Source organism: Syzygium oleosum, unplaced genomic scaffold (genome assembly GCF_021117445.2).
Source record: "Syzygium oleosum isolate NSW1041296 unplaced genomic scaffold, Sole_v2.1 Sole_v2.33, whole genome shotgun sequence".
Lineage (NCBI taxonomy): Eukaryota > Viridiplantae > Streptophyta > Magnoliopsida > Myrtales > Myrtaceae > Syzygium > Syzygium oleosum.
The window spans coordinates 672,884-697,945 of NW_026607517.1; the positions used below are offsets into that span (position 1 = coordinate 672,884).

The 25,062-nt window shown below is 42.3% G+C and overlaps 3 protein-coding genes across 4 annotated transcripts; 2 read left to right on the top strand and 1 right to left on the bottom strand.

Annotated features, from left to right (window-relative positions):
- The first annotated feature begins 1,482 nt into the window (after window positions 1–1,482).
- LOC115690324 (serine carboxypeptidase-like 16) lies at window positions 1,483–5,778 on the top strand. 2 transcript variants are annotated; one of them, XM_030616646.2, is made up of 14 exons: window positions 1,484–1,862; window positions 2,038–2,183; window positions 3,292–3,368; window positions 3,463–3,585; window positions 3,728–3,830; window positions 3,973–4,010; window positions 4,108–4,209; window positions 4,353–4,439; window positions 4,539–4,706; window positions 4,792–4,863; window positions 4,965–5,083; window positions 5,190–5,303; window positions 5,394–5,451; window positions 5,556–5,778. In XM_030616646.2, exons 1-14 carry the CDS (start codon window positions 1,690–1,692, stop codon window positions 5,637–5,639), a joined length of 1,464 nt encoding a protein of 487 aa, XP_030472506.2. In that variant the 5' UTR covers window positions 1,484–1,689; the 3' UTR covers window positions 5,640–5,778. The 2 variants fall into 2 exon arrangements, with proteins under 2 accessions (XP_056160708.1, XP_030472506.2); XM_056304733.1 differs by lacking the exon at window positions 4,353–4,439 and having other exon boundaries at window positions 1,483–1,862.
- Window positions 5,779–7,281: 1,503 nt separating this feature from the next.
- On the top strand, window positions 7,282–11,478 carry LOC115690347 (magnesium transporter MRS2-3). The gene is made up of 6 exons (XM_030616679.2): window positions 7,282–7,986; window positions 8,536–8,766; window positions 8,878–9,006; window positions 9,935–10,098; window positions 10,185–10,428; window positions 10,900–11,478. The coding sequence occupies exons 1-6, from the start codon at window positions 7,528–7,530 to the stop codon at window positions 11,182–11,184; spliced, it is 1,512 nt and encodes a 503-aa protein (XP_030472539.1). The 5' UTR covers window positions 7,282–7,527; the 3' UTR covers window positions 11,185–11,478.
- A 2,774-nt stretch (window positions 11,479–14,252) lies between these two features.
- On the bottom strand, window positions 14,253–15,564 carry LOC115690350 (protein SOB FIVE-LIKE 5-like). Its single transcript, XM_030616684.2, has 3 exons — window positions 14,922–15,564; window positions 14,660–14,787; window positions 14,253–14,546 (listed from the first exon to the last, which is right to left on the bottom strand). The coding sequence occupies exons 1-3, from the start codon at window positions 15,354–15,356 to the stop codon at window positions 14,513–14,515; spliced, it is 597 nt and encodes a 198-aa protein (XP_030472544.1). The 5' UTR covers window positions 15,357–15,564; the 3' UTR covers window positions 14,253–14,512.
- Window positions 15,565–25,062: the final 9,498 nt, after the last annotated feature.

Genomic DNA, 25,062 nt, shown 5'->3' on the forward strand with positions numbered 1-25,062 from the left:
TAATTCTAGGGCCAGTCGTGAATAAGCATAGGGCACGTCCATGACATGAAGAAGCAATGAGCATCCCTATCGAATTGTCATGCCTCCTATCAATGCATGGTCTGTCCATGGCATGTCCGTCCACTCGTCCGGATCAACTTTTCTTTTGAGTCATATTTGCTAACTAGGGAACTCATTGATTTTCGCTAGCATTATCCACGTGTTTTGAGACCTAAATTTCAGAAGTCAAGACGCTACCAATCTTTCAAACCACCCCAATATGTTAGGATGTGCACGCAGGTGAATCGAATATGGACGTTATCTTTTCTTTGCATCGCAAATCAAAATCATTGTCATTTATCTCTACTCGATGGAACACTTTTCCAAGCTCTTAACGTGCGACTCGTGGATATACCTTGTAATCTAAAAGTCATCGTATATGGGACCCAAAAAGAGAATAAGCGGAATGGAATGGACAAATTCGTTGGATCAAACAAAAATAACCGAAAAAATTAACCATCTTATGCCAATCTGATCACATGATACCCCATTCGTCTTGTTTCTATGTAAATCTTGTCCTGTACATCGTGCAATCCATGCCAAAACTGAAATCTCGACTTTGATTCTGATCGTATTCCTAAAACTACTCTTGATCATCAAATAGTGACATATCGCAGATTTGGCACAATGACATCATTAAACTTTCTTGGGCATCTCATGAAAAATCACACACCTCAAATACCTCAATAAGACAAAAGCTCAAACACGGCATTGTTTGCAGGTAACGATGTGCGAAGCGAATCTATCCCGTTGTGGTGTTGATCTCCACACATAAGGCCGGTTGTAAGTACTATGCGAATCCCGTGAGATTGTCCTAGTTCCATTTTTATTTTATTTTTGTCACGCTAAAGTTAGTTCTAGAATTGTTCTAATCCTAGTAAAAACGCTTCGAAGTAGGGTCGAACCCGCCTTAGCTCTTCCTCTCTCCAATTCATGATATGAACGACGTGATTCCAAATCAATTTCTCGCATGCTCGAATTCGAACTCCCATTCCAAATCGACTTACAAATGTAGTCCCGGCACTTCTTGGAAAGTTAGATACAGTGTCCCCTAATACATGCTCAAACTGGTCAAATCCCATACTCTTACTATTGCCCGTGATTATAGCATCTCTCGTTATCTTCTCGTTACTGTACCTAAGAAAAAAAGACTTTCCGAAAGATGAGACATGTAGCTAAAGGAGATCTTCGCAGACATTCATTCATTGAGAAAAGAAGATTGCCAAATGGAAAGTTAGATGGACTTTCACAGGTACTTGACTTCGATGGGTATTATTATATCTATGGTTTCCACTTTTAAATTTCGAAAGGCCCACCAAACTATCCTCCCTCGCAACTTAGACCAACAGCTCCACCATTGCACAAATCTTTGGAGCCGCTGCCATTTCAATCTTTGACCGAGAATGGGCAGTATTATGTCCACACACCACGTTAAAAAAACAAATAAAAAACCTAATGAAACGAAACCCATTTGAGTCCCTCTATGCTCCTCTCATACATTAGCAATTTAGCATTAGCACTTCTACCAACTTCTCTCTTCAGTGTCCATTGTGTCTCTCTCCAGGGTCCATTTGATCTATACGCTTTTTCAGTTTGCTTCGTAAATAGTACTTAAGCTCCAACAATCTCTCTCCTCGGCCGCCACGAGAAATGGCGGTGGACCAGTGTTCGAGTCGGAGAACGACGGGGACGGCGACGAAGAAGCTCTTTCTCGGGGCTGTGCTGTTGCTTGCCCTGAAGATCAACACATTTGCAGTGGCCAACACCATCGTTGAATATCTACCTGGGTATTCAGGGAAGCTCCCATTTAAGCTTGAAACTGGGTGAGTTACAACGCATCGACTGCATATGATTCGAATTTCTTTTATTTTTGCGGCATTTTACGTCTTAGTACATTCATCTAGTTATCACCAGTGAGCTTGTAGCAGGTCGCTCTCCTGCTTTATATTTTTTCTTGTTGAAACTGAGTTTGTGTGGGGTACAATGTTGCTGAACTAGCTACGTGAGCGTTGGGGATAACGATGAAATCGAGTTGTTCTACTACTTCATCGAATCGGAGAGGAACCCGGTCAGAGACCCTCTTCTGCTTTGGCTCACCGGCGGCCCCGGTTGCTCCGGTTTCTCCGGCCTGGTTTTCGAAATCGGTGCGCCTCCCTTTCGCTCTCTCCGGCCAAAAGTTTATTATTATAATCCATGAACAAGTTTATATTTATTTATCGTTTTGGTGTATGCACAAGTTGGAGCTAGTAGCAGCTGATGCGTAGAAACAAATGCCACTTCTTACCAAAAACGATAATTGGTCTAGGCAAGTTATTAATGGCGGTGACTGATCATCACTGATTCGGATAAATGAATGAGCATGAAATTTAGGAATGATCAATTATATCATCATAAAAGTCGAGAGGGTAGTGAAAATTTAGTGAACCGGTAGCAGAAATGAAGACCAAAACTTACATGAGTTTGGAACCAGGCGTAGTAAACCTCCGACCATTGAGTTTCGCTTGGACCACCATGTGGATAGGAGGTCACTAATGTCCGATAGGCACCAAAGTCCTAAACCTTTTGTACATATGTCAGTTCGGTCCTAAACTTTCCAATATTGCCAATGTAGTCCTAAATCTTTGCACTAAATTTCAATTTAGTCATTCCAACCAATTTGGTACCAGAGATTGCTGACATGGCGATCCGCAAATTGGCCACGTCAACATGCTGCGTGGGATGAATAGCAATGACTGGACGCCACGTCAGCAATTGACCGGAAGGATTGCATTGGAATTTCGCACGGAGATTTAGGACTACATTGACAAAATTGATAAGTTTTTGACCGAATTGGTATGCGTATAATACGTTTAGCACTAATGAGGTAATTATCCCAAAAGTTGGGGAAGCGACGAGTTGGTCTCAGGGGTAAACGAGTTTGTGAACATTGTGCCACCAAACAATCCTAGAATCATGCCGGAGGCTGGTCAACGAGAATGGTGCTTGCCAAACCTGACGGGCCGTTGCACTGTGCTTGATTAAGTTCACACTGCTCATCCGAGGCACCCACAAAGGTGGAGCATTCAATAGTTCTCGATTAGAATACTTCATACTAATCTCACTTTCAGGTCCGTGATGCTGTTACCAGGAATTTCAATGTCGTCTTTACGGAAGATGGACGCAGTTGAACGTTCTGCACGATACATTGAAATGGATGGTACTTCTGACTGTAACACCTCACATGCATTGTGTCGATCGATTTTCTTCTCGCAGGACCTTTAAAATTTGACTATGCAACGTTCAACGGGAGCTCACCTACATTGCTTCCGAACCCTTACTCGTGGACACAGGTGCCTATCTTCAATCACCAGAAACAATATAAGTTTAACTGGGGACGCTCTTCTTCTTTCCTTAGTTTTCGGTAAATGTCTGATGAATCTGCAGATAGCCAACATTATATTCCTAGACGCGCCCGTCAGCACCGGTTTCTCTTACTCGACCACCCAAGAGGGTTACTACACCACAGACACTAAATCAGCTAAGGACATATACAAGTTTCTCCGGAAGGTCAGGTTTTTTCGCTTTTTCTGTGGGAGAATTTAATTTCAGAACCAATATAATCTGGGATGTCATTGCAGTTTACGGAAATAGAACACACAATTATGACATTGATGAATGAAAATACTGAAAAAAAGAAGTGTAAATGCAGTGGATACTGGGCCATCCCAAGTTTGGCAACAACCCACTTTACATAGCCGGCGACTCGTATTCCGGCAAGATCGTACCACAAGTCGCTCTTCTAGCATCGAATGGTGATTATAATCTGAGTCTTTGTGCTTGACCTTATGAATGTGCTACAACCTGAGACTTTCCAATTTCTTTGTTTTGAAGTATAAATTCTTGCTAAATTTTACTTGGCTCTTTTTGTTCTTGCCCATTTCAACCATGTTTCAGGGATTATTGCTGGAGAAAAGCCAACCCTGTATCTCCTAGTACACCTCGCCACTGACTCATGTCGCTTAGTTATCAAGTTTAACTCCATAAAAAATGGAATTAACACACTTCTCTTTTTCGTTAAAATGAAATCAGGGGTACATGCTGGGCAATCCGGTGACGGATTTGGACTCGGATCAGAACTCGAGGGTCGAATATCAGTATCGGGTATCATTGATATCGACTGAGCTGTACGAAGTACGTAAGACTTGATCACTTCCTGTTTGCTTCTCTTGGTCTAGTTTCGAATTTCCGATGATCTGGCTGATCATGCGATCTTGCCTAGCTATATCATGAGCACGCTTCTTAGATCATATGGTTTTCCTTCTTTTTTCCATCAGTCAGCCATAGAGAATTGCCAGGGAAACTATATTAACCCAGACCCAGAGAACACTGCATGCGTGGAGGATGTTCGACAGATCGCAGAGGTCCTTCACACTATTGATCTTTCTTTCTTTCGTTTAATTTAGGTGGCTTTTCCAACGAGTTATGCGTGAGCTTTATTGAATTTTCTCTTGTCGTTGCAGTGCACGTTGAAGGTATGTGATGCAGCAATATTGGAACCCAAGTGCAGTTATGCGAAACCGAGATCGAGAGAGACGGGACTCAACTGGGGAATCAAATTCTTCGACGACGACATGCCTTTGGACTTGCTCCAATCGCCATCTACTAAAGGGAAAGAAAACTGGTGTCGAGTAAGGCCACAAACATACTCAAACATTCACATGATCTCGCAAGAGCTCAGTGCTCATCGTATTACAAACTCGTGTTTCCTTGCAGAATGAGAACTATGTGCTTGCTTACATGTGGGCCAACGAACCATCCGTCCAGAGCGCTCTTAATATCCGTAACGTAAGTAGTTCCGAAAATCGCAAATTCGAATTCGAAGAATGTGTTTTTTTTTTTTTCTTCCTGGAAGTGAACACAAGGAATGAATTCAATGTGATGGGCAGGGGACGATTCCAGAGTGGACGAGATGCAACAAGAGCTTGGCTTACGAAGACGATCTCAACTCGACAGTCCCTTATCACTATGATCTCATCGAAGCCGGTTACCGAGCTCTGGTTTACAGGTATTTTCTTCTCCATCGCTACATACAGCACTTGCAATTTTGGAGGCAATTACTCCGATTGAAACTCCCATGACAACACCCCTTTTCGGTTAAAAAAAAATTGCAGCGGAGATCACGACATGTTGATCCCGTACGTGGCTACGGAGAAGTGGATCTATTCGCTTAACATGACCGTCTTGGACTACTGGAGACCCTGGTTCGTCGATGGCCAAGTTGCCGGGTCAGTCTCTCTTGATCACACTGCGAACCGTCTGCGTGTTTTTCCGCGGATTTGAACTTGTGTTTTGATTATCTCGGGTTCATTCGACAGATACACGTTCAAGTCCACCATAAAACTTGGAGATGGCATGACCTATGCAACTGTAAAGGTAAGCAGTAAAGAAATCAAGCGCAAACAAATCAGATGAATGTTGAATTTTTCGAAAGGAATTGGAGAAGGTGATAATGAGACAATGCATTTCATTTGAAACAGGGGGCAGGCCACACGGCTCCGGAGTACAATCCCAAGCAGTGCTTGGAGATGGCGGACAGATGGTTGTCTCATTACAGCCTGTGATGGGGTTTCAGTCTTGTGCCTTCCATGTTTGTAATCAAGAAAACATGACTTGGGCCTTGGTTGATGAAGTTAAGAGAGGACATGAATATATTTTTGTGTTTTTTATTTTTTCGTTTCGGTCCCCGATTATTTTCATTGATTTACCTAAGAAATTAATGGCCCAAACCAGATCGTGACAATACACTTAACCCATCATACCCAATCGATCAAACTCATCGATCGTGAAGGGCATAACAATACCATCGGCCCATAGTATCATCGATGAAATGCTTAGTGAGCTCATCAACCATAAGTTTCCAATGGGTAGAGTTTAGGTGGAGCACATGACCCTTGGCCACAATCGATTGACTCGAAACATGCACGGAAGTTGAAGACTGAATCGAGGAGAATCCATCGACCAGAGATTATTGTGGCTAAGGAATGGAGAGCAGTTACATATCATCTCTAGAGTAACGGGCAAATCAAGGCTATTAGAGATCAAGCGAAGAAGTAAGCTATTTGTTCCGATCCAATAAAGTTTTGGGCAATTTCGTTGATTTTTTTTTCTAATTTACGGTCTGCACATTATTTTGGCAATTCAAACTTCACAAAATCCTTTAGACGCCAAAGTAGATCAGGGTCCATTTACTTTTTTGATCGGAAGTCAATTTCTTGACACATTAACTAGTCGTCGGCCATTCTCAATTGAACTTTAATCATTGATCGGGCAATCACGTCTCGACAAAGAAATCTGCACGACATACAATCGAGCTCGACTTCCTTTATGATCACGATATCATACAAACTTGGGGAAAATTTCAAATAAAGATCTAAAGTGCCATCGTTTTATTAAATAAGAGTTTGAAGTTGCCAAATCGTCTCAAATAAGGACTTTGGCCGGCCGATGACTATTCCGGCCATCGGAAAATGGGTATTTTAGTCAAAAAAATTATAGGATATTTTTTTGATTTTTTTTTATTATTTTCTTCTCCTTTTCGTTTTTTGTTTTTCCCTCTTTCCTCTCTTGGCCATCACCAGCGACCTCCGACGGCCTCAGGCAAGGGTGAGGCTGTTCCTCCCCAAATCCAGCAAGGGCATCGTCTAGCCGGGCCGCCTGGACTGGGTGAGAGAGGGTGACCCTCGCCTGAGTCCGGGGACCTCCGCCAACAATGGTTGATGGAGGGAGAGGGAAAAGAAAAAAGAAAATGAAAATGAAAAAAATTTCAAAAAAGTAAAAGACGAAAATGCCCTTCAACCAGCAAAGTCAGGCCATTCTTTGAGATTGATATGGCCACTTCAAGCTCTTATTTGAGATAAGGTTTACTTCATGTCATTATTTCAAAAAATAAGGGTATTTTAAGGCCATATTTAAGATAAAATCTACTTTAAACTTTTATTTCAGAAAACGAGGACACTTCACGCGATTATTTGGAATTTTCTTTTGCGCTAATTCACCTCACGTAACCAGTACGTACGTTGCACGAAGTGATAAGCAAAACAAGTGCAGCGGGGGGTGGTTGTACATATTAAAGTAATGGAGGTGTGGCATCGACGGTTACTCCCTATTTTTTAGGTGTCACATTTTCCCCTAGGTAGTTGAGTTCAAACTTGGACAGGCTCGTTCCATATCTCGTTCTACATGCGTGTGGGTATGTCCAAAAGTTGAAACCATGACTACCATGTTCATTATCATACAATCTCTCGGCAAGAGATCAAGAGCATAGATGTCGAGGGAGCGAACATGGTGATGAGTGATCTCGTCCATTGCATCCAGCTCAAGGGTGCTGGGATTTAGCTTTCATGTAGTTTCGCTCCTCGCTTCCATCCCCATCTCTCTCTCTCTCTCTCGATCAAGAAAAGGGGTCGACGATCGACCCAGGAATGGTTCGCTGAGATTCTGGCCTGAGCCATGAGGAGCGCCCACCCCGCTCACCCGTCCAAGCTCGCCCAGCTCGACGACCCCGACCCCGACAACCCCGCCCGGCCGCCGCCCCCCGCCGCCCAGCAGCAGCACCACCTCCCCCTCTCCGCCGCCGCCGCCCTCCGCAAGAAGGGTACCGGCGTCCGGGCGTGGCTGCTCCTGGACTCGAACGGGCAGGCCCAGGTGGTGGAGGCCGGCAAGCACGCCATCATGCGCCGGACGGGCCTCCCCGCCCGCGATCTCCGGATCTTGGACCCGCTCCTCTCGTACCCGTCCACGATCCTCGGCCGCGAGAGGGCCATCGTCATCAATTTGGAGCACATCAAGGCCATCATCACGGCGCAGGAGGTCTTGCTGCTGAATTCGAGGGACCCTTCCGTGACGCCCTTTGTGGAGGAGCTGCAGAGGCGGCTCGCGCGTCATTTCCACGCCACCACCAAAGCCCAGGTCGGGGTTCTGTTTCTTTGCCCCCTGCTTCATTTCTTGAATTTCCTTGATTCGGGTGTGAATTCTGTAACTTTCACCGTCTCTTTGGGGTTCTTGAAGTTTCTCTTGATCATGGGATGACGTAATTCGAGAGCCACCGAGCTTTCCTCTTCATGGCGGGTGTTGTCAGTTTTAAAGTGTTTATGATTGTTCAAGATTTGTGGTGGGCGTCTGGATTCTGACCATATCATTCAATGTGCGGCCAGAAAGATGTTTATCTTGGCAACTTACTTTGTGTTCGAAAGTTTATGCTTGTATGTTTAGTTCTCGTAGATGATCGGTCCAATATTACTGGTAAGATTTCGGTTCTGCAGCTTGTATCAGTTCACAACTTCAAGCTTGTCCTTGTCACTGACTGACATGCCTCATTGCGCCACTGACCAATCAACTCTTTTAAAACCTTGATAGGTTTCCGAGTTAGTGAGATGGGCTCAAGTTTGGAGATCGTTTGAATTGTTGGTTCTTTGACTTTTTCTGTATTTTTGTAGTCATGTTGCTCTCTCTTTATAGGAAGGGAATGCTGATGATTCAAGATGGACTTACGATTTAGAAGAGCTGCAATCAAGGGCTGTCAGCCCTGGAAATTCTCCTGTAGTTTTGTCACGATTAGAAGGTCAAGAAGAAGCTAAGATGGATGTGAAACAAGCACTTGAGAATCGAGAGGGACTGAAACTTCCTCCGTTTGAGTTTGTTGCACTGGAGGCATGCTTGGAGGCTGCTTGCAGCTGCTTGGAAATTGAAGTAAATTCTCAGCTTTGTAAATCTGATGCTCTTACTTTTTTTTACCCTAGAAAGGCTGCAGTTCTCTTTTGTTTGGTTATCACAATTGACCTTCTTCTTTGTGAAAATTAGGCGAGGACATTGGAGCAGGAGGCTCATCCAGCTTTAGATAAGCTCACTTCAAAGATTAGTACTCTCAATTTGGAGCGAGTTCGTCAAATTAAAAGTCGCTTGGTTGCCATAACTGGACGTGTTCAAAAGGTCAGCTGGTTCGGAGCCTGTGATCTATGTTTCACCAATGTATTGTTATATATCTTTCCACCATATACATTGTTTGGTCTTGCTAATTTTTCTGTATGAGTAAACCCAAGACTTTGGAGTAGGACTTGTGAGCCGTGCTATTTGGGCACACCAGTTGCAAGAAGTTTTAAGGGAAAAACTTCGAAAGACCTAGAATAATACCTTAAAGTCTAAAGCGAATGAGCAGATTCTTCATTGCTCAGCATAAATGTTGAGTTAGAGCTCTCCGTGGTCAAGATTTTTGTGCTTCATGAATGCATGGTTCCGGAGCAAAACAATGTTGTATATTGGATGTGGATAATCCACCTATTACAGATACACATTTACACAAGTAAAGAAATGGAAATTTTCAGGTCTAAAACTTATTGTGAATGATCTGCCCTTCTCCTTCACAAATACATGAGGCATATCTAAAAAATAATCATGCCAGATGACCACCACCATTTCTGAAATGTAGGGTAGTCGAAAAAGTATTTTGGTGTGGTTTTGTGGCTCATCGATTAATATTTGCACTGCGACACATTTCATCATATAGTTTAAGACAAGTGGTTAAAGGGTATCTGACTAAAACAGCTGATAGACGTGCATGCTCTTGTGAATTGTGACTGCTCCTTTTGAGCTGTAGGTGACAGACAGATGGCTGAATTTATCTTTTCTTTCTTTTGTCTTTTTGGGAACAAAGGGAGTTCATTTAGTTTGCGTTCATTAGTGCATCCTCTATCCACGCTAAAGTTCTTTGATACTTTGAAAGCGTCTCGTTACCTCCTGCTTCTTGATCTTATTTTACGTCTGATTGACCCGCATAACACAGACAATTCATTTTATGTGAGTATTTGATTTGTATGACTCTTGTAATTTGATTGTGGAGTGTATGTTTTTTTATCTCCAGGTGAGGGATGAATTGGAACACCTTCTTGATGATGATGAAGATATGGCTGAGATGTACTTGACAGACAAGTTGGTTCAACAACTGCTTGAAAGTTCTTCTGCTTCCTCGATAAATGAGAAAGAAGGAATGGATGATGACGTTCTTCAATCTGAAATAGAGGATAGGTATTCGAAAATGTATTTTGTCACATTGTTTCGACCGTCATTTGCGATAATTGCTTGCCTTTAAGTTGTTTGTTTCTTTGCCTCAGGGTTCCCGCTGAGATTTCTTTGGATGCTAATGGAAGTTCCACCTATGAGGGTGATATTCCAAACGTTGTCAATCCCCGGGATCATTTGTTTGCCGCCCCTAACGTGTTTAGTAGAGACAGCCATGGAACACGTGCCAGTACCATTCATAGTGCCATAAGCAAGCATCTTGATGTGGAGGAACTTGAGATGCTGTTAGAGGCTTACTTTGTGCAAATTGATGGTACATTAAACAAATTATCCACGGTAATGGACGTAAACTTTTGTTTCTAGTCCTATTGTGAATGTTTCTATCTATCCCAAATAGCCTGCCTGAGCCCACCTAGTGATTAGGTCTAACCCATACCTATCCCAAAAAAGAAGAAATAAGGCTCCAAAGAAATTGCCTTCTTTTTTTGGTAACAAGGCCCTGTTTGGCTCATGGGAGTCTTCCAGATTTTCACTGTTATTTTTTCCTCAAAAAGATATTTTCCCAAACGTGTCTTCAAGAAAACTGAAAACTTAAATCTTTTAAGAACATTTTCTAGAACCAAATGGGCCATAAGTAGAAATGAATTATCTCATGTTTCTGCTCCTCACTTCCTATTCGATATTAATGATAGAATTTTCCCATGTCATATTTTATAAGAAATATGAATTCTTTTGGTGTGGTTTATGTACTACCTGTTCTCTCCATTTCTTGACATTCTTGTTATTGCTTTTGTTGTCCCATTGAAGCTAAGGGAGTATGTTGATGACACGGAGGACTACATCAACATAATGTTAGACGACAAACAGAACCATCTGCTGCAAATGGGGGTTGTGTTGACAACTGCAACCCTAGTGGTGAGTGCTTTTGTGGTCGTGGCAGGACTTTTTGGCATGAACATCACTATTGAGCTGTTTGATAAGAATAAAGGTCCAGAAGCATTCCTTTGGACTGTCGGCGGTGGCGCCACTGGCAGCCTTTTCCTTTATGTCATTGCTATTGCTTGGTGTAAGCACAAGCGATTGCTGGAATAACACTCCCTCTGTTGCCCCACCCAAATAACAGTCATTAAGTGTTGTACTACAAGACAGTATCCAGTTGTGTATAGCAATGTTACACATATGCGAATAGATGCTGTTACCAGTCGAGAGTGTTGCTTAGTTGAGTACTTTGTAAAAACTTATAGTTGATAATACTTCATTAATGCCTTTCTTTGACATGTATCGAATCTTGAGAACTTCTTGGGGGTTACTCTCTGCCAAATTTGGCAAGTTGCAGAATGTATCTTGAAGAAACATGGAATATCATTTGCCTGAGCTGTTGATTGACTGGTTATATTTATGATTTGGTAGTTGGTGTCTCCACCTAATTAACGATAAGGCCTTTCCTTGGGGGCTGGTATTCGAACTTTAAATTAGCTTTTCTAAAGATTTTATCCATATAAGTCGGCAGATTTGAGTCAGTTATGTCAAGTCTCAAGTCATCCTTGATTTAATTAGATTATTTAGTTGCTTGGCTAGGTGTAGTCGTTGTTTCGATCGTGATGTGAATGACAGTAATGGCTTTCATCAGCTACTCCGAACATGTGATGTATCTATTAATGTTGGCTTGTTCGGACAGTATAATATGGGTAAAAGCCATGTTCCTGGTGGCTGTTCTGCCCAAGAACTTCGTGGCCAACCAAAGAGATTATGCTGGCTAGGATGAAATTCAAAAACTCAGATTTCTTTAGTGTCGGAAAGAAGTTTCATTGGGGCTTCAATGAGAAAAACTAACTTCCGTTTGAGTGTATACTTATCTTCATAAATGGGAAAACTTCTTCGCACATAAGTTACTTGACAGGAAGAAGTTTTAGAAATAAATTGTACTTTTTCTTTCGTTATTCCTCAAAAATGACCAGGGCCTCACCACTGAATTCAAGCCTCCGACCAACAGTACCAAGCCCATGTTGGCCAGAACATGTTGCACTTCTGCAAGCATAGCAACTTCCTTGTCTGACTTAGAGTAGCTTGATCTTCTAATTAGTATTATCAATATACTTACTTAGCAGCCCAATGGCATCCGGTACATCCCACACGTTCTTGAATTGCAGCCAGCACAATGAGAAATATTACTAAGAATGCCCTAATCATCTAAACCTGCCGCCCTAGAAGGTTTTGGTCCACTGATGTACCGTTTCTTTGACCCCCCCACCCCACCCACCCCTTCTTTGGTTCAATATACAAAGAAGTTGTAGGATGAGGTTTTGAACTGTGATAAATACAGGATTGTCTTCATCCTCACAGATTCATGCACATACATCCCTGGCAGGAAGAAATGGTAGAGGGATAAGGAGACCGTTGTCATGGGAAATGGGAACACTGGTGGAAGAAATTGAAAAGTGGATAAAAGTTTGCCTGAGAAACAAGAGCAGCTTTCTCTTCCTTACCCTCTTTGTGTTGCAAGAAAGGACTGAGAAAAAGAGATAACTTTTCACAGGTTTTGGAGGTGGTTGGAAGGCCAAGAGATGTTTTTCCCATACCTTTCCTAGATTCTTGTCCCATATCCACATGAGGCAGTTGTAATTGAGGCAGAGACTATCCATCACTATACACGTTTGCACATTATTATTTCGTCTCTGTTTTGTCCTTTTCAATATTTTTTTCTTTTGCCTTGTATTTATTTTGACTACATGAAAGACTTCCACTCCCTGCTCCTCAAGAATAATAAAATATATGAAGAGATTTGATTTTGACATCCTAAATTCTTGAGTGTTAACCTTTTCTTCATCTGTTTTTCCTTCGATAGTTTTTCATCGAAAACCAGAGAGAAACCAATAAAAAAATTTGAGAGAGAGCATATAATTGTGCAAAGACATCAACCTCAATGACAGCTCCACAGCAGACAGACTTGGGAGGATCAAATCTTCACGGGAAAAATAATGAATTTATTAGAATATTCAGAAACAGGGGAAGCGGTAGTGATTTCGAATGAGATGAAGATGACTGATTAAAATTAATATGAGGCATGTTCCACTGGATCAAGAAGATCTGTGGAGGATCTCCTGGGATTAAGAAAGGGGGTCAAAGAAAATGCATATGAAAAATGCTTCAAGAACAAGTTTGGCATTTCTTGCCGATATCTGCACTAATATGTGAACGCCCATTAGAATGCCTGTGTTCTTTTTTTAAGGCAAAGATTTTTGTTTTTTGCATTTTAAGGAGAAATTAGAAAAATCAGGAAGCATGGAGATTTGTCTGGTTACTCAGGGACATGGAGGCCTTGTCCTTATCAAAAGAATGGCTTTACTCGCAGTCCTTGAACAGCTAAGCCATTCAATATTAGGTAATCAAGAATCTCTTTCATGTAAACAAATATCTTAGTTTAACATGTGTTTTGGCTCATAATACAACCAGAGGGACTTGTGGAGTTTGGTGGGTTTTGCTCCTTTTGTCCTGTTTGGTGGTATTAGGGTTGTAATTTTAAGAACCGTATTAAGAATCTTGCTGATTCGCCTAGGAGGATAATATACTAATATAATCTCTCTCTCTCTCTCTCTCTCTCTCAGACACAAAGCATGGTGTCTTCATTCTCTGGCCTTTCTTTCGTTTGCGTTTTTCTCTTCTGTGTTAATGCCAAATCATAAATGTTTTATGGGGCTTCACAAGCATTTTCCTAATCTTCTGTTTATGCGCCTATCCCATTGTCCAATTTTAGATGACTGAGCATTAACTAACAGAAGAAAGATACAAGAACAGTAAAAAAAAAAAAGCATCTAAAGGCCCAATCTCAGTCAAGTTCTCTGTTTTATATGGATTTAGTAGTTAGAAAAAGCGACAATCTTTAATCCTTCCAAGGGGTCTAAATGGTGGACCAGGAAGAGAATTTTCATCAATTCTACCTACAATGGTGTGAGTTGCTGCCACAAAACCATTTTCCTTTTACTTTGATTTTACTTTGAGTGCATATAATCTGTCCCTTTTTACAATGTTTAGGCAGGCTCATAATGTTGCCCTGAAGATAAAAAAAAAAAAAAAAAGCCTTACGCAATGGCCTCCATGAAAGAGCAGGGAATGGCATGGATGAACAGAAAATATCCGCAATGCAGACATGGACAAATCAGTGCAAGAAAATTGAATCTTATTTCCAAATTTCCTCTTGGGTTTGTGCCTGCTAAACAGATAAAAGGAAAGGGAGATAATAAAGAGTAAAAAGATCTCTTTGAGATCCAAACATCCTCTTTTCTTTTACTTTCTTTCTCTCTTCCCTCCTTTTCAACACATTGACAACCCTCCTATTTCAGACATGTCTCCTAGACCTAGAGCATGCCAAGAGTCCAACACTGTAGCAGCAACAATCTGCAACAGATTCAAGCTTGTCACTCTATCTCAACTTCATGTCATTCCTTCCGAACCACCTATAAGAAAAAGCAAGAAGCAAGTTAATATTGTAATAAATCGCTCGATCATATCCGTCCTATTAATTGGATAAAAATGAGCAGGGAAAGAAAATGTTAAGAATCGACTCAACTGGTTATTCTGTTTCCCAGAGTGAGAAGACTGCATGAAGCCAAACCGGTCGTGAAATGCAGATCTTCCCTCAGAAAATTCCAAGACACTCTCCATTGAACCTGGGCTTTGGCTAAGAATCAAGTCTTTCTGGGCAAGAAGAGAAGAACAACATTTTATCAAGAATCAGTCAAGTGAAGATCAAGATAAGAAGTTCGGATCGAATAGAAAGAGGAGGGAATGAAAATCTTAGCGGGATTTGTTTTCTCAAAATGGAAACAGACCGTGGGGAAGAAGTTGATGATGGGAGAGCTTGCAGTGTCATCGAGCAAAGAAGGCAAGTCCTGATTCATCTTGTTGTGCCATGGATGTTGTTCCCTCGTTCTCTGTCTCTTCCCACTCTGCTTGGGAGCTTTTACGGTGGTACGGACACATTGGTCATGGTCACTTCCATTGTTGAAGTGGCCTTGTTGGTCATGCATATCTTCAAGAAAGTGGACTGGGGGTCCAGAGGATGCATCAGACACCATGGACAAGCCCTCCTCCTCATCGTCTTCAGTGCCCTTGCCTCTGCCCTCGTCACATAGCTCATCGTTATCTCTCTCATCAAGGAACCGAGAGGCAGCGTCTCTGCGAGAGGGGTTGACAGAGTGCTCGAAGTAGAGAGTCCAACCGGACTCACACCCACTACTGCATTCTGATGCGACTAGGACATTCATTTTCTCTGGCTCTCTCTCTCTCTCCCTCTCTCGCTCTCCTCTACGGTGAATATTTGTGAAGAAATGGGTGTCTCCCTCGATCTCTTTATATCAAGAAGCAAGCAGAGAGAGGTGAAAAGGAGGGTGAGTGAGTGACACAATTTTAACTCCTCTCTCTCTCTCTCTCTCTCTCTCTCTCGAGGATTGTGGGGTTGTGTTGGTGTCTGTATTACTTGGGGAGATGTAGAAGGAGGCAAAAGGGAGTGGATTATACGGGCGGAAAAAACCAAGAGAATCGGACTAGAATCCTAGACTTGTTTTGTCCTGACCCTCTCTCTCTCTCTCTCTCACCTCCAATGAATGAATTAAATCTGCCAGTTGGGAAAGGAGTGTTATAGACAGTGGAATATATCCCATGTAAGCGACAGATAGAGAGAGAGAGAGAGAGAGAGAGCCACAACATAACCTCTTCACATGCTAGACAGCGAGGCACTGTGTACCCCCACCCTAACAAAAACAGGGTACACGTCCAATTTCCAGTTCCACAGTACGTGGACACCTATCCCTTTTGCGCGGCTAACACGCACACACGGATCGTATATGAGTAGCTTCAATCGCATCGCAGACTGAATAATAAAGTTCGCATTTTGAAGAGTTGAGTCCATTAAAGATCTTTTTTTTTTTTCTGGTCATGCTATTGACTTAATTTTTGGGTGTGCGTTAGCCACATGTTCAGATCCAAGGGCCTCCAGTTTTCACTCTAAAGACCAAGTTACATTTTGTATATCTACATTTCAGTCTCTCTGTTGCATGTGCTGTGTCGATCCAATACCAATAGCGAGCTCGAAGAGACAACGCTGTGGATATGAGTCTGAAACATTGGTACTTTCCCTTTCCTAGGAAAAGTAAGATTCAACTGTTTCATCCACGTGAAAGCTCTTGAACCATTATTTCCTCTGCTTCATGTGTTAAGTCAAGGTTGAAGAAGATCTGTATCCTCAAATCTATCGATAGTGATCTTTTAGTTCTGGGTGTCAACTCTTTTTTCTTTTTCTTCTTGATGAACGCAATTTCTCTCCTCCAGGGAGTGCACCTTCATTTAGCATTTTGCATCGGAGGACGCGATTCGACGAAGTACAGGCAGTGACATATGGATGGTGATTGTGGTCCTGATGCATAGGTGGTTCAAGCAGGCACGGAGATGATCATGATGATGATGATCACAGATTCATTCTAAGCAAGACATGGAAAGAATATATGAACCATTCTGAGCACTACAGCACACATCAGTACCTAGAACATCCCTTCTTGATTGACCCCATGTGTAGTGTTTAGTGATTGACCCCATGTGTAGTGTTTAGTCAGTTCGAGATCAAATATGGGCAGTTTTTCCCATGAAAGAATCTTGTTAGGCTTTTTATGGGAACTGCTTAAGATTAGGTGTGCTCTGATAATGCAGAACCAAAGAAAAAATAAAGAACAAAAGAGAACTTTAAACACAGTTGCATTAACAATAATAAAACTCACAGTCTCTGATGCAAAGATTGAATAAAAGCTGTATCAGGAACGGGTTTGATTTGTGTGGAGACTGTAGAAGTTTTCTTGGGGGGATGGAGCGGTGCACAAGTGAAGTTGACTGAGTTTTTATGGAACTCACATGCCTTCTTCACACCACCCCCACTACCCTCTCTCTACTTTCACCTTTTGTTTTTTCCATTTCCTCCCTCTCTAGAAATTGAGAACTTCCCATTTATCTGTGTTAACTCTCGCCCCTTTTGAGCACAAAGACAGGCATGTGGGCACGTGTGCATATGCATATGCGGGCTTCCACATATTCAAACACATGTCTGCACGTGCACGCGAACTTCAACCTCAAATGCTCTTTTGAAAAACTCCCCCCCCCCCCCCCATTTTAATACTGTCACTTGTTCTGTTTCCGACGTTTTGAGTTTTATCGTATTCTTTATCTTCTTCTTCTTCTCCCCACCTCCTCCTTCTCATCTCGATGGCTTTATCAAGACCGTTAATGTACAAATCAAAGAAGGATGTATGCATTATCATATGGCGAGCTTAGTCTTGTGCACGAAGAATGGCAGAGCATGGAGTAGGGAAGGAAAAGCACATGCAACTTGTGTGGAGAGAGAGACTCTTTTTTTTTATACAGGGCAATGACCGGTCAGAAATTCCTTAAAATCATTTTAAAAAAAAGAATCGTGCACAGAGATTGTGTTTATTATAAGATGTTTAAGATGTGAGTTCTTGATAAGCTCCAAATGTCTAGTGCACGAGGGATGATGGTGAGTTGTCTCATTCCAAGGGTTTTCGTTCTCTTCATATTATGCGGACTGAGATGAGAAGATAATCAGACCAACCTCCTTATGATCTGTCCAGTTTCACTCTTATGAAACCAGACCATGCAAATAACGTGCGGAGAAAAACCAGGAAGCTTCACTAGAATCTTAGCAGAAGGAAAAAGGAAGGTGTTTCAGGACATTCTCAGTATGATTAGGAATGTGACCATGTCCTTCATTTCAAAATGTGAACACAAGGGGCGGCGGGAATTGGGCCAAGAAAGAGTGAGACAGCAATTGGGTCCGGACAGAGAGGCCGAGTCTAATTTCCACGGTGGTGCCCAGCTCAGACCCCTCCCCCCCCTCTGCATCCTTCTGAAAGTGGGTCTCCTTCAACATGCAACTACAGCCCTCTCCCACCCCCCCTTAAAATTTACAGAAAGAAGGAACTGCCAACATCTATTCAATTCACTCAGCAGGGGGAATTGAATGCAAAGAGACCCTCGTCCAATGGCGTCCTGGATCTGAACGTGATGATGAGAAAGGTGTAGGCTACACGTGCATTCGCTGGCTCGCTCCCTCCCTCCCTCCCTCCCTCCCTCCTCGGATCACTCGCTCGTCCATTGATTACCCCTCTCCCACCCCCACTTCTGATCATACGTGCAGATCCATCTCTCATCTTACACCAATCCATTACATGCATTTGCGTTTGCAGGGTATCGAGCGACTTCCCCCTCTCTCGCAGAGTGATTGAAGCACCAAAACGGTAACAATCTGTCGTGCTTGGTGCCTCATAATTTGTCAAGAAGTGGGGATGGGGCCGAGACCCACCCCCTCCAATTTGCAAATGCCGATATCTCCCCATCGTCCCCAGCCCAACCCCACCCCCCCGCCCTCTGTCTCCGGGTTCCAGGACGCTCACGTTACGACATGTTTGGCAACTTGGAGTCGATTCGTACGCCTCTGCGTCTTTAATCATCGCCTTCTTTTTTGGGTGTTATGTCCGGACAAGAAGAGAGGAGGACGTAGCTGGGTTCTGCCCACACGTTGAGCACGAACCTCCATAACTCTACCCATGTACGATCATTGAGCCTCTGGTTTCGTACGTAGTCACTGATACGTATCCCCGTTTCGCCGGAATTTATTCCGCGGGACAAAAAAAGTCCTTCTTTGATTTTTATTTCAAGAAAATCAGGAAATCTTACGGATAGAAGGAACCCGCGGCTTTAATTAAACCGGGACTCTACGACCTAAATCGTGCCGGAATTTAATCAAAGACAAGACCTCAAAAGTACAAACTCGATAAAGCAACCAAATGTAAAAAAATCTATACTAAAATTTAGTCAACGACATAGAATCTGAGATAGAGATTATATATCGAAAATTAATTGACGACGCAAGTCAAAAAGCTATAGCTAAGAAAATAAGGTGCAATGCAAGAAAGTAAAGATACGGGAAAGATAGTAAATTTGTTTGATTTGTATATTGTTGCTAGTTAGACAACTAATGGTATATTTATAAGGATTGTGTGGTAACTGCTTCCTAACGGGTTTTCAGTAGTTGCACTCTTTTTTGGTCGATTTTCAACTATTACTTCCATGCTCCTCCACTTCTGAAAGTCCTGTGCCAATATTCCTTGGTCTTGTTAAACAGTTGTTCCTTCAAAAGCGTACGCAAGCTGCTCTAGGTTGTCCACGATCTTGCTCCAAACCATAACCGTTCCATGGCCTTGCTCCAAGGGGTAACTAACTACTCATCGGTAAATGCCTCATGATCTTACCGTTCCCTGATCTTGCCTCCGAATGATAACTGCTTTATAACTCTACTTTTGAGTAATCGTCCTTCAAAATACGGGAATTACACATGCCAATTGCTCCTTGATCCTCAATTGTTGTGTCCCTTGCGATCTCGACTTCATAACTACATTCCTATGTTCTTTGTACTTCCAAAGAATTTTGATGGCTTGCTATCTCTCTCTCGCTCATTGGTGCCCACATTGATAATTTAGCCATTCGTCATCGTTGATCAACAACTGATTAGCAATTTCCATCAATGTGGGAAAAAGGGTCACAGGTGTGCGTCGATACCGATCATAAATACTAATCTTTATGACCGATGGCAAGGTATCACGTGCATGACAGTCCTCATACATCGGTCACATGATTATTTATGTGCCCCGTGTTGGTCACCCTACTTGCCCATATTGAAGGTCGGGTCAATTTTTTCTGTAAACAATCCCATTTGATGTGCGTATCTATAACGATGAGTATTGAGTCGCATAATCAAATCGCAAGCAGTGTTTGAGTGGTTTGCGAGTTAGATTTCACTCCTTGGTTTTTTGCTTCGTCTGGTGCGATTCCAGGACTAGATTTCAGTCCCCGCATAAGTAATATTTTCCCCAAAGCCCAAATGTTCACGCGGGAAGATGGCGTTTTTCACTCCTTCATGAAAATCGATTTTACTAAAATTCCGCAAGGACTACAAGCTTATCACGATAAAAAAGAAAAAAATGGGTTAATACCACGAAAAATCCAAAACTGATATATTTGTGACAAATTTACCCCAAATTAATTTTCTGATCACGAAAAGTCCCAAACCGGTACATCCCGTGACAAATTTACCCCTAAACTAATTTTTTTAGCACGAAAAACCCCAAACCGATACACTTATGACAAGTATATCCTACGTTAAATTAAATTAATATTATGAAAAATCACAAACTGGTATACCTGCAACAAACGGAGGGTAAAACTCAACACTGGCATACCCGTCAACTGCAACGTGTCATACGACTCAGAAATTAGACGGTAAAATTTAACGGAAACCAACTTGGGATAAAATTAAAACAGATGTACCAGTTTGGAGTTTTTGTAGTCAAAAAATTAGATTGTGGTAAATTTATTATGTGTGTACTAGTTTGAAATTTTTCATAGTATAAAAAAAAAAGTTGATGAACATAAGAAACTCCATTTTGCTTTTTGTGTTGGAAATTTGGAATTGAGTCCAAGATTAGCTAGCTATAAGTCAAGCTATTAAACCATCAAATTGAGCAAACTTTTCTTCTTTTCGATTAATGGGCAAACTAGGCTTGTCAAATCAAAAACCATGAGATATGCGTGGAATACTTCTTTGTTGGTACCTCCCAAATATTTTATAAAATCATAATCAAATTCGAAGATCTTTTATGTTTGTAAAGTTCTGGCGACGTTATTAATTACCGTAAATTTTTACAATAAATATTCTAGCCGATATGATTTATGAATCCGAAATTCTTTAAGTCTATAAACTAGATATGGCCTTGAATTTTGGAGAGAGGGTGGTGATTTTTGAAATGTACTATACGTTAGTGTGTGCATATATATATATATACACACGACGAAATACCCTATGTAGCACTGACACGCAATCAAAGGTGTCAGACATCTAACACGTGGTCAGCACGCCGGACGCTCCGGCAACCCGCGAGTGCCGGACCTCTCGCTGCTCCATTTTATGCTTTGGTTTTCTTTCGGTGCAGAGAAATTAGGGTTAGGTGAGAGGAGATTAGGAATGGCCTGAAGTGATGGGTCATGAGGACGGCACGATATTAATGGTGATTTAATTTTGCACCCTTTTGCCCCCATCTTTTCTCTTTTATCAATGTTGGGATAGGCTGCTCTAGCATTGGGGAAATGGAACATCCAGAACAGCTACAATAATGATGCTCCATTTTTTCCCTCCAAGGCGGACTACTTCCTCTCCACCTCCATCTACGACCTCGAATCCCCAATCTTATTTATTTATGACAAGCTTCGTAAAATAAATTGGCTTTTTCCCATGATACATTAGATGTGTTTAGGAAAGTTCCTAATGTCAAGTGGCTCCTTTGGTTAACATCTAAAAATCGGCTTTTTTTATTATTTATTTACTTATGAATTTGAATTAAATTTAAAAATTATAATTCATCGTATATGTATAAAAATACATATTTAATATATAACGTGTCTTAGCGTATTAAAATTCTTTATTTTTTGAGAAATTATGTCTCGCGTATCGATATCGGTTCTACGTGGGAGATACCTACGTACGTACTCAGCGGACAGAGAGGATATAAGTAATTGACGACCGTGTATCGACCATCACGCAGGCGGGGGTTCCGATGTCGGGACCCACCTCGATCCGTCGAGGACATACCTCTTTTGTCGTGTCGTGGGGAAAAGTTCGCCGTACGGACACCCGAAGCAAAACGCAAAGGCAAGCCGAGCGCCGACCATTGCGGACCTGCCACGTCACCCCTGGCCTTTCCCCCATTATTTTCTGATCCCCTCCGACACGACCCGACCCGACCCAAAGATGCATACGCCCCCACGGTCACGCGCGCGTGATCAGCGCGTGCGACGTACGATTCGAAGGGGAATCGCGAGAACCAGAGGACAAGAAAAGGCCCGAAGCGGATTGGAACTTGGGCTATTAGATTCGCCCCCTCCCCCCCTCCCCCACCCCATTTGCAAAACAAGGCTCGAGCTTAGCGAGCCTTCCCATGTTCGTCCGTAACACCAAGTTCGAAGAATTCTAGGACGGGCTCCGAATAACATGAAAGTTGCAATTTCACTCTAGGCACGGGGGACGAAGCCAGTCGTGTTGGGACATGGTTTGCACTCCTAATCGACATGAAAGCACAGGGGGTTTCACTCCTCGGTGAGCGGGCCGGTAGTCTTAGAGGATAGTGCCCTCGTGACACCAAAAGTTTTTTATAATTTGGGCATGTATTCTATTGGCGGGTTTAGGCTTTGGCCCATAAATATTTACTGAGCATATATAATTTCTTTCTCCTGTAATTGATAGATGTAACATAAAGGTGGGAGGTAATAAATATAGTGAAAATTTTCTGCTTTGGATGTGCTCATTTTTTATATTTAGTTTAATGATGAAACTTTCCCCGTTGATTTGGATAAAATCGATTGATGGACTTGGCGGCTGAGCCCGGTGAGCTCATCAAATTTTCGGAATGTTTCCTAGAGAGCCATGGATCTATATGGACCCGCGTTAGATGTTCTCACCCGAATTAGATAGAAATTGGACCATTTCATCGAATCTATAGGCCCACGACGTAGCAAATGCATTTGGCATATTACTCCATTTGACTCTTAGACAGAATGTCGTTCCAAGGGACATTTGCACTTTCTTATGTTCCTTCTTTCTATAGTATTTCATGCATCACATAATCATTTTTTTATCGTATGTCCGCGATAAATCGGCATGCCATATTCGCATAAAACGACATCACACCGCCCTCCCCAAAAAAAAAAAATTTGCATTGGAGATCTGTCTTCACGTACGCCCACATGTTCTTCAAAGCCCTCGCTATATCAAAAGGACTGAACTCATGCCCTCTCCCCAACATTTTCTCTTGGACTCTAATGAAGTCAAGATTTAGGGGAATGCAACCCGGACCAAACCGCAGAAGAATTCTGGAGGGCATGCGTCCTTATCGCATCCGTGAGAAAAGAACAAAAACAAAGGCAAAACCATGGGTTTTCTACCGACTCTAACTTTGTCAATTTCTGGACTTTGATCCTTAATCCGAGATCTCTCTCGCTCTCTCTCGGTCGTATTTTGACTTTTCTTGAGATCCCCAACGCGATTCGCTTTCCACCCTTTGCGTGGGGATTTCTTTATAGGCATTAAAACAGCTCTTTTCCCTCGTAATTTAAGAGCCCAAAAAGGGAAAAAAGAGGGTGAGAAGAGATGGGCTTTAGAAATCTATGCGTCATGTGATCGCGAGGATGTGCGCCACAAGGCATGCGTTGAAAACCATCGAAACCATTCGCGAAGCTCGATGCATCGAGGAATCGTGTGTTGGTTCATCGTGCTCCAGAGCAGCTGCTACCATGTGTTCTGATGGGGCTCTACCCATTTGGAAATCAAATTGGAGGAATTCGCAACTTGCATCGCATGAATGACGGATCCAGGTGGCAAATGGTAGGATAATGATAGGGAAAATGACGCAAACGGTCCATGAACTTTAGCCCAATGAGCAATATGATCCATGAACTTTTAATTTGTTCAATGTGGTCCATGAACTTTAATCCAATGTACAATGTAGTCCTTGAACTTTCAATTTGTTCAATGTGGTCCCTGGATTTTTTGTACATATTCAACTTAATCCCTGAACTATATCAAAATATTCAATATTGTCCTTGAACTTGAATCAATGAAATAACAATATTGAGCATTGTCATATAGTTCAAGGACTAAGTTGAATATATATCAAAAGTTCAAGGACCATATTGAACAAATTAAAAGTTCAGCGGTCACATTACATATTAAGCTACAGTTTAAAGAATCGCATTGAACAGATTAAAAGTTTAGAGATCACGTTGCATATTAAGTTACTGATAATATGTGTCGTTATCCCATAAAAATACAAGGGATTCTAACCGATTCTTTTTTTTTGTCATCTTCTGCTTCTTTTCCTTAAACGTATCTTCATCTAAGATTTCCTTAGGCATCTTAGTCAAAAGAAAACTAAGCAATAGTAGTAAATGACGGGTCATGCCTTTTTCTTGTTGGCTTTGCAAAAACTTGGGGTCCAACGCTCCGTTCGATCTGCCGAAGCCCCTCGTCCTCTCAGCGCTCTGCGAGTTCGAGTACACCTCTTGGAATTGAATGGGGACGCAGGATCGAGAGATGATCAATCGACAACGAGACAGAACAAAAGGCTCCAGATCCGAAAGCCTGTCTGGCATCGACTCCTTTCTTTTACTTCAAGTAAAACAAAGCCGGGGACAGAAGCAATTACTGCAACCACATTCCTGAGATTGGCGATGGGCGATAAATATTACATAAAGCACCACCACCAAAACTTACCCGAGACACCCACGATTTTTTACGTCTCTCTTTCCTGCAAGAAAAGAGGAGAGACCCAATTGAAAAAGTTTTCTTTTTTATTGAAAGGAGAGAAAATTAGGGGGGGGGGGGGAGAGAGCATTGATGAGGGGTCATGTGGATTCATCAGAGGACAAAGTTGGTGACAGGAGAGCATGCAGGGGAGCAAGATTGGTTGCATATGCGGAAAGGGTTGGGTGTGTGTGCTTGCGAAAGGCGTTGTTAAATGCTGCCCTGTCTCATACATTGGCCACTTCTCCTCCTTCTCCCTCCCTCTCTCCCTCTCTATCTACAACACTGCGTGGCCTGTGCTGTGGGCCCATTGGGGTGCGCCCGGTGGGCCCAATGCTTGTCCCAGTCCAGTTCTCACATGCACACACACACACACACACACAACAACAGCAGTACGGACACGCACACCCCTCCCCCAACTTACTGATTGTTCCTCCTGTTTTCTCCTCCCGTTTCTCTTTTCTCCCTCCCCCACCCCCTCTTCTTGCCCATTGATTTCAAAGGACGAACCCTTGCCTATTCTTCTATCTGTAACTTTGTTATGGTGGACTACTGCA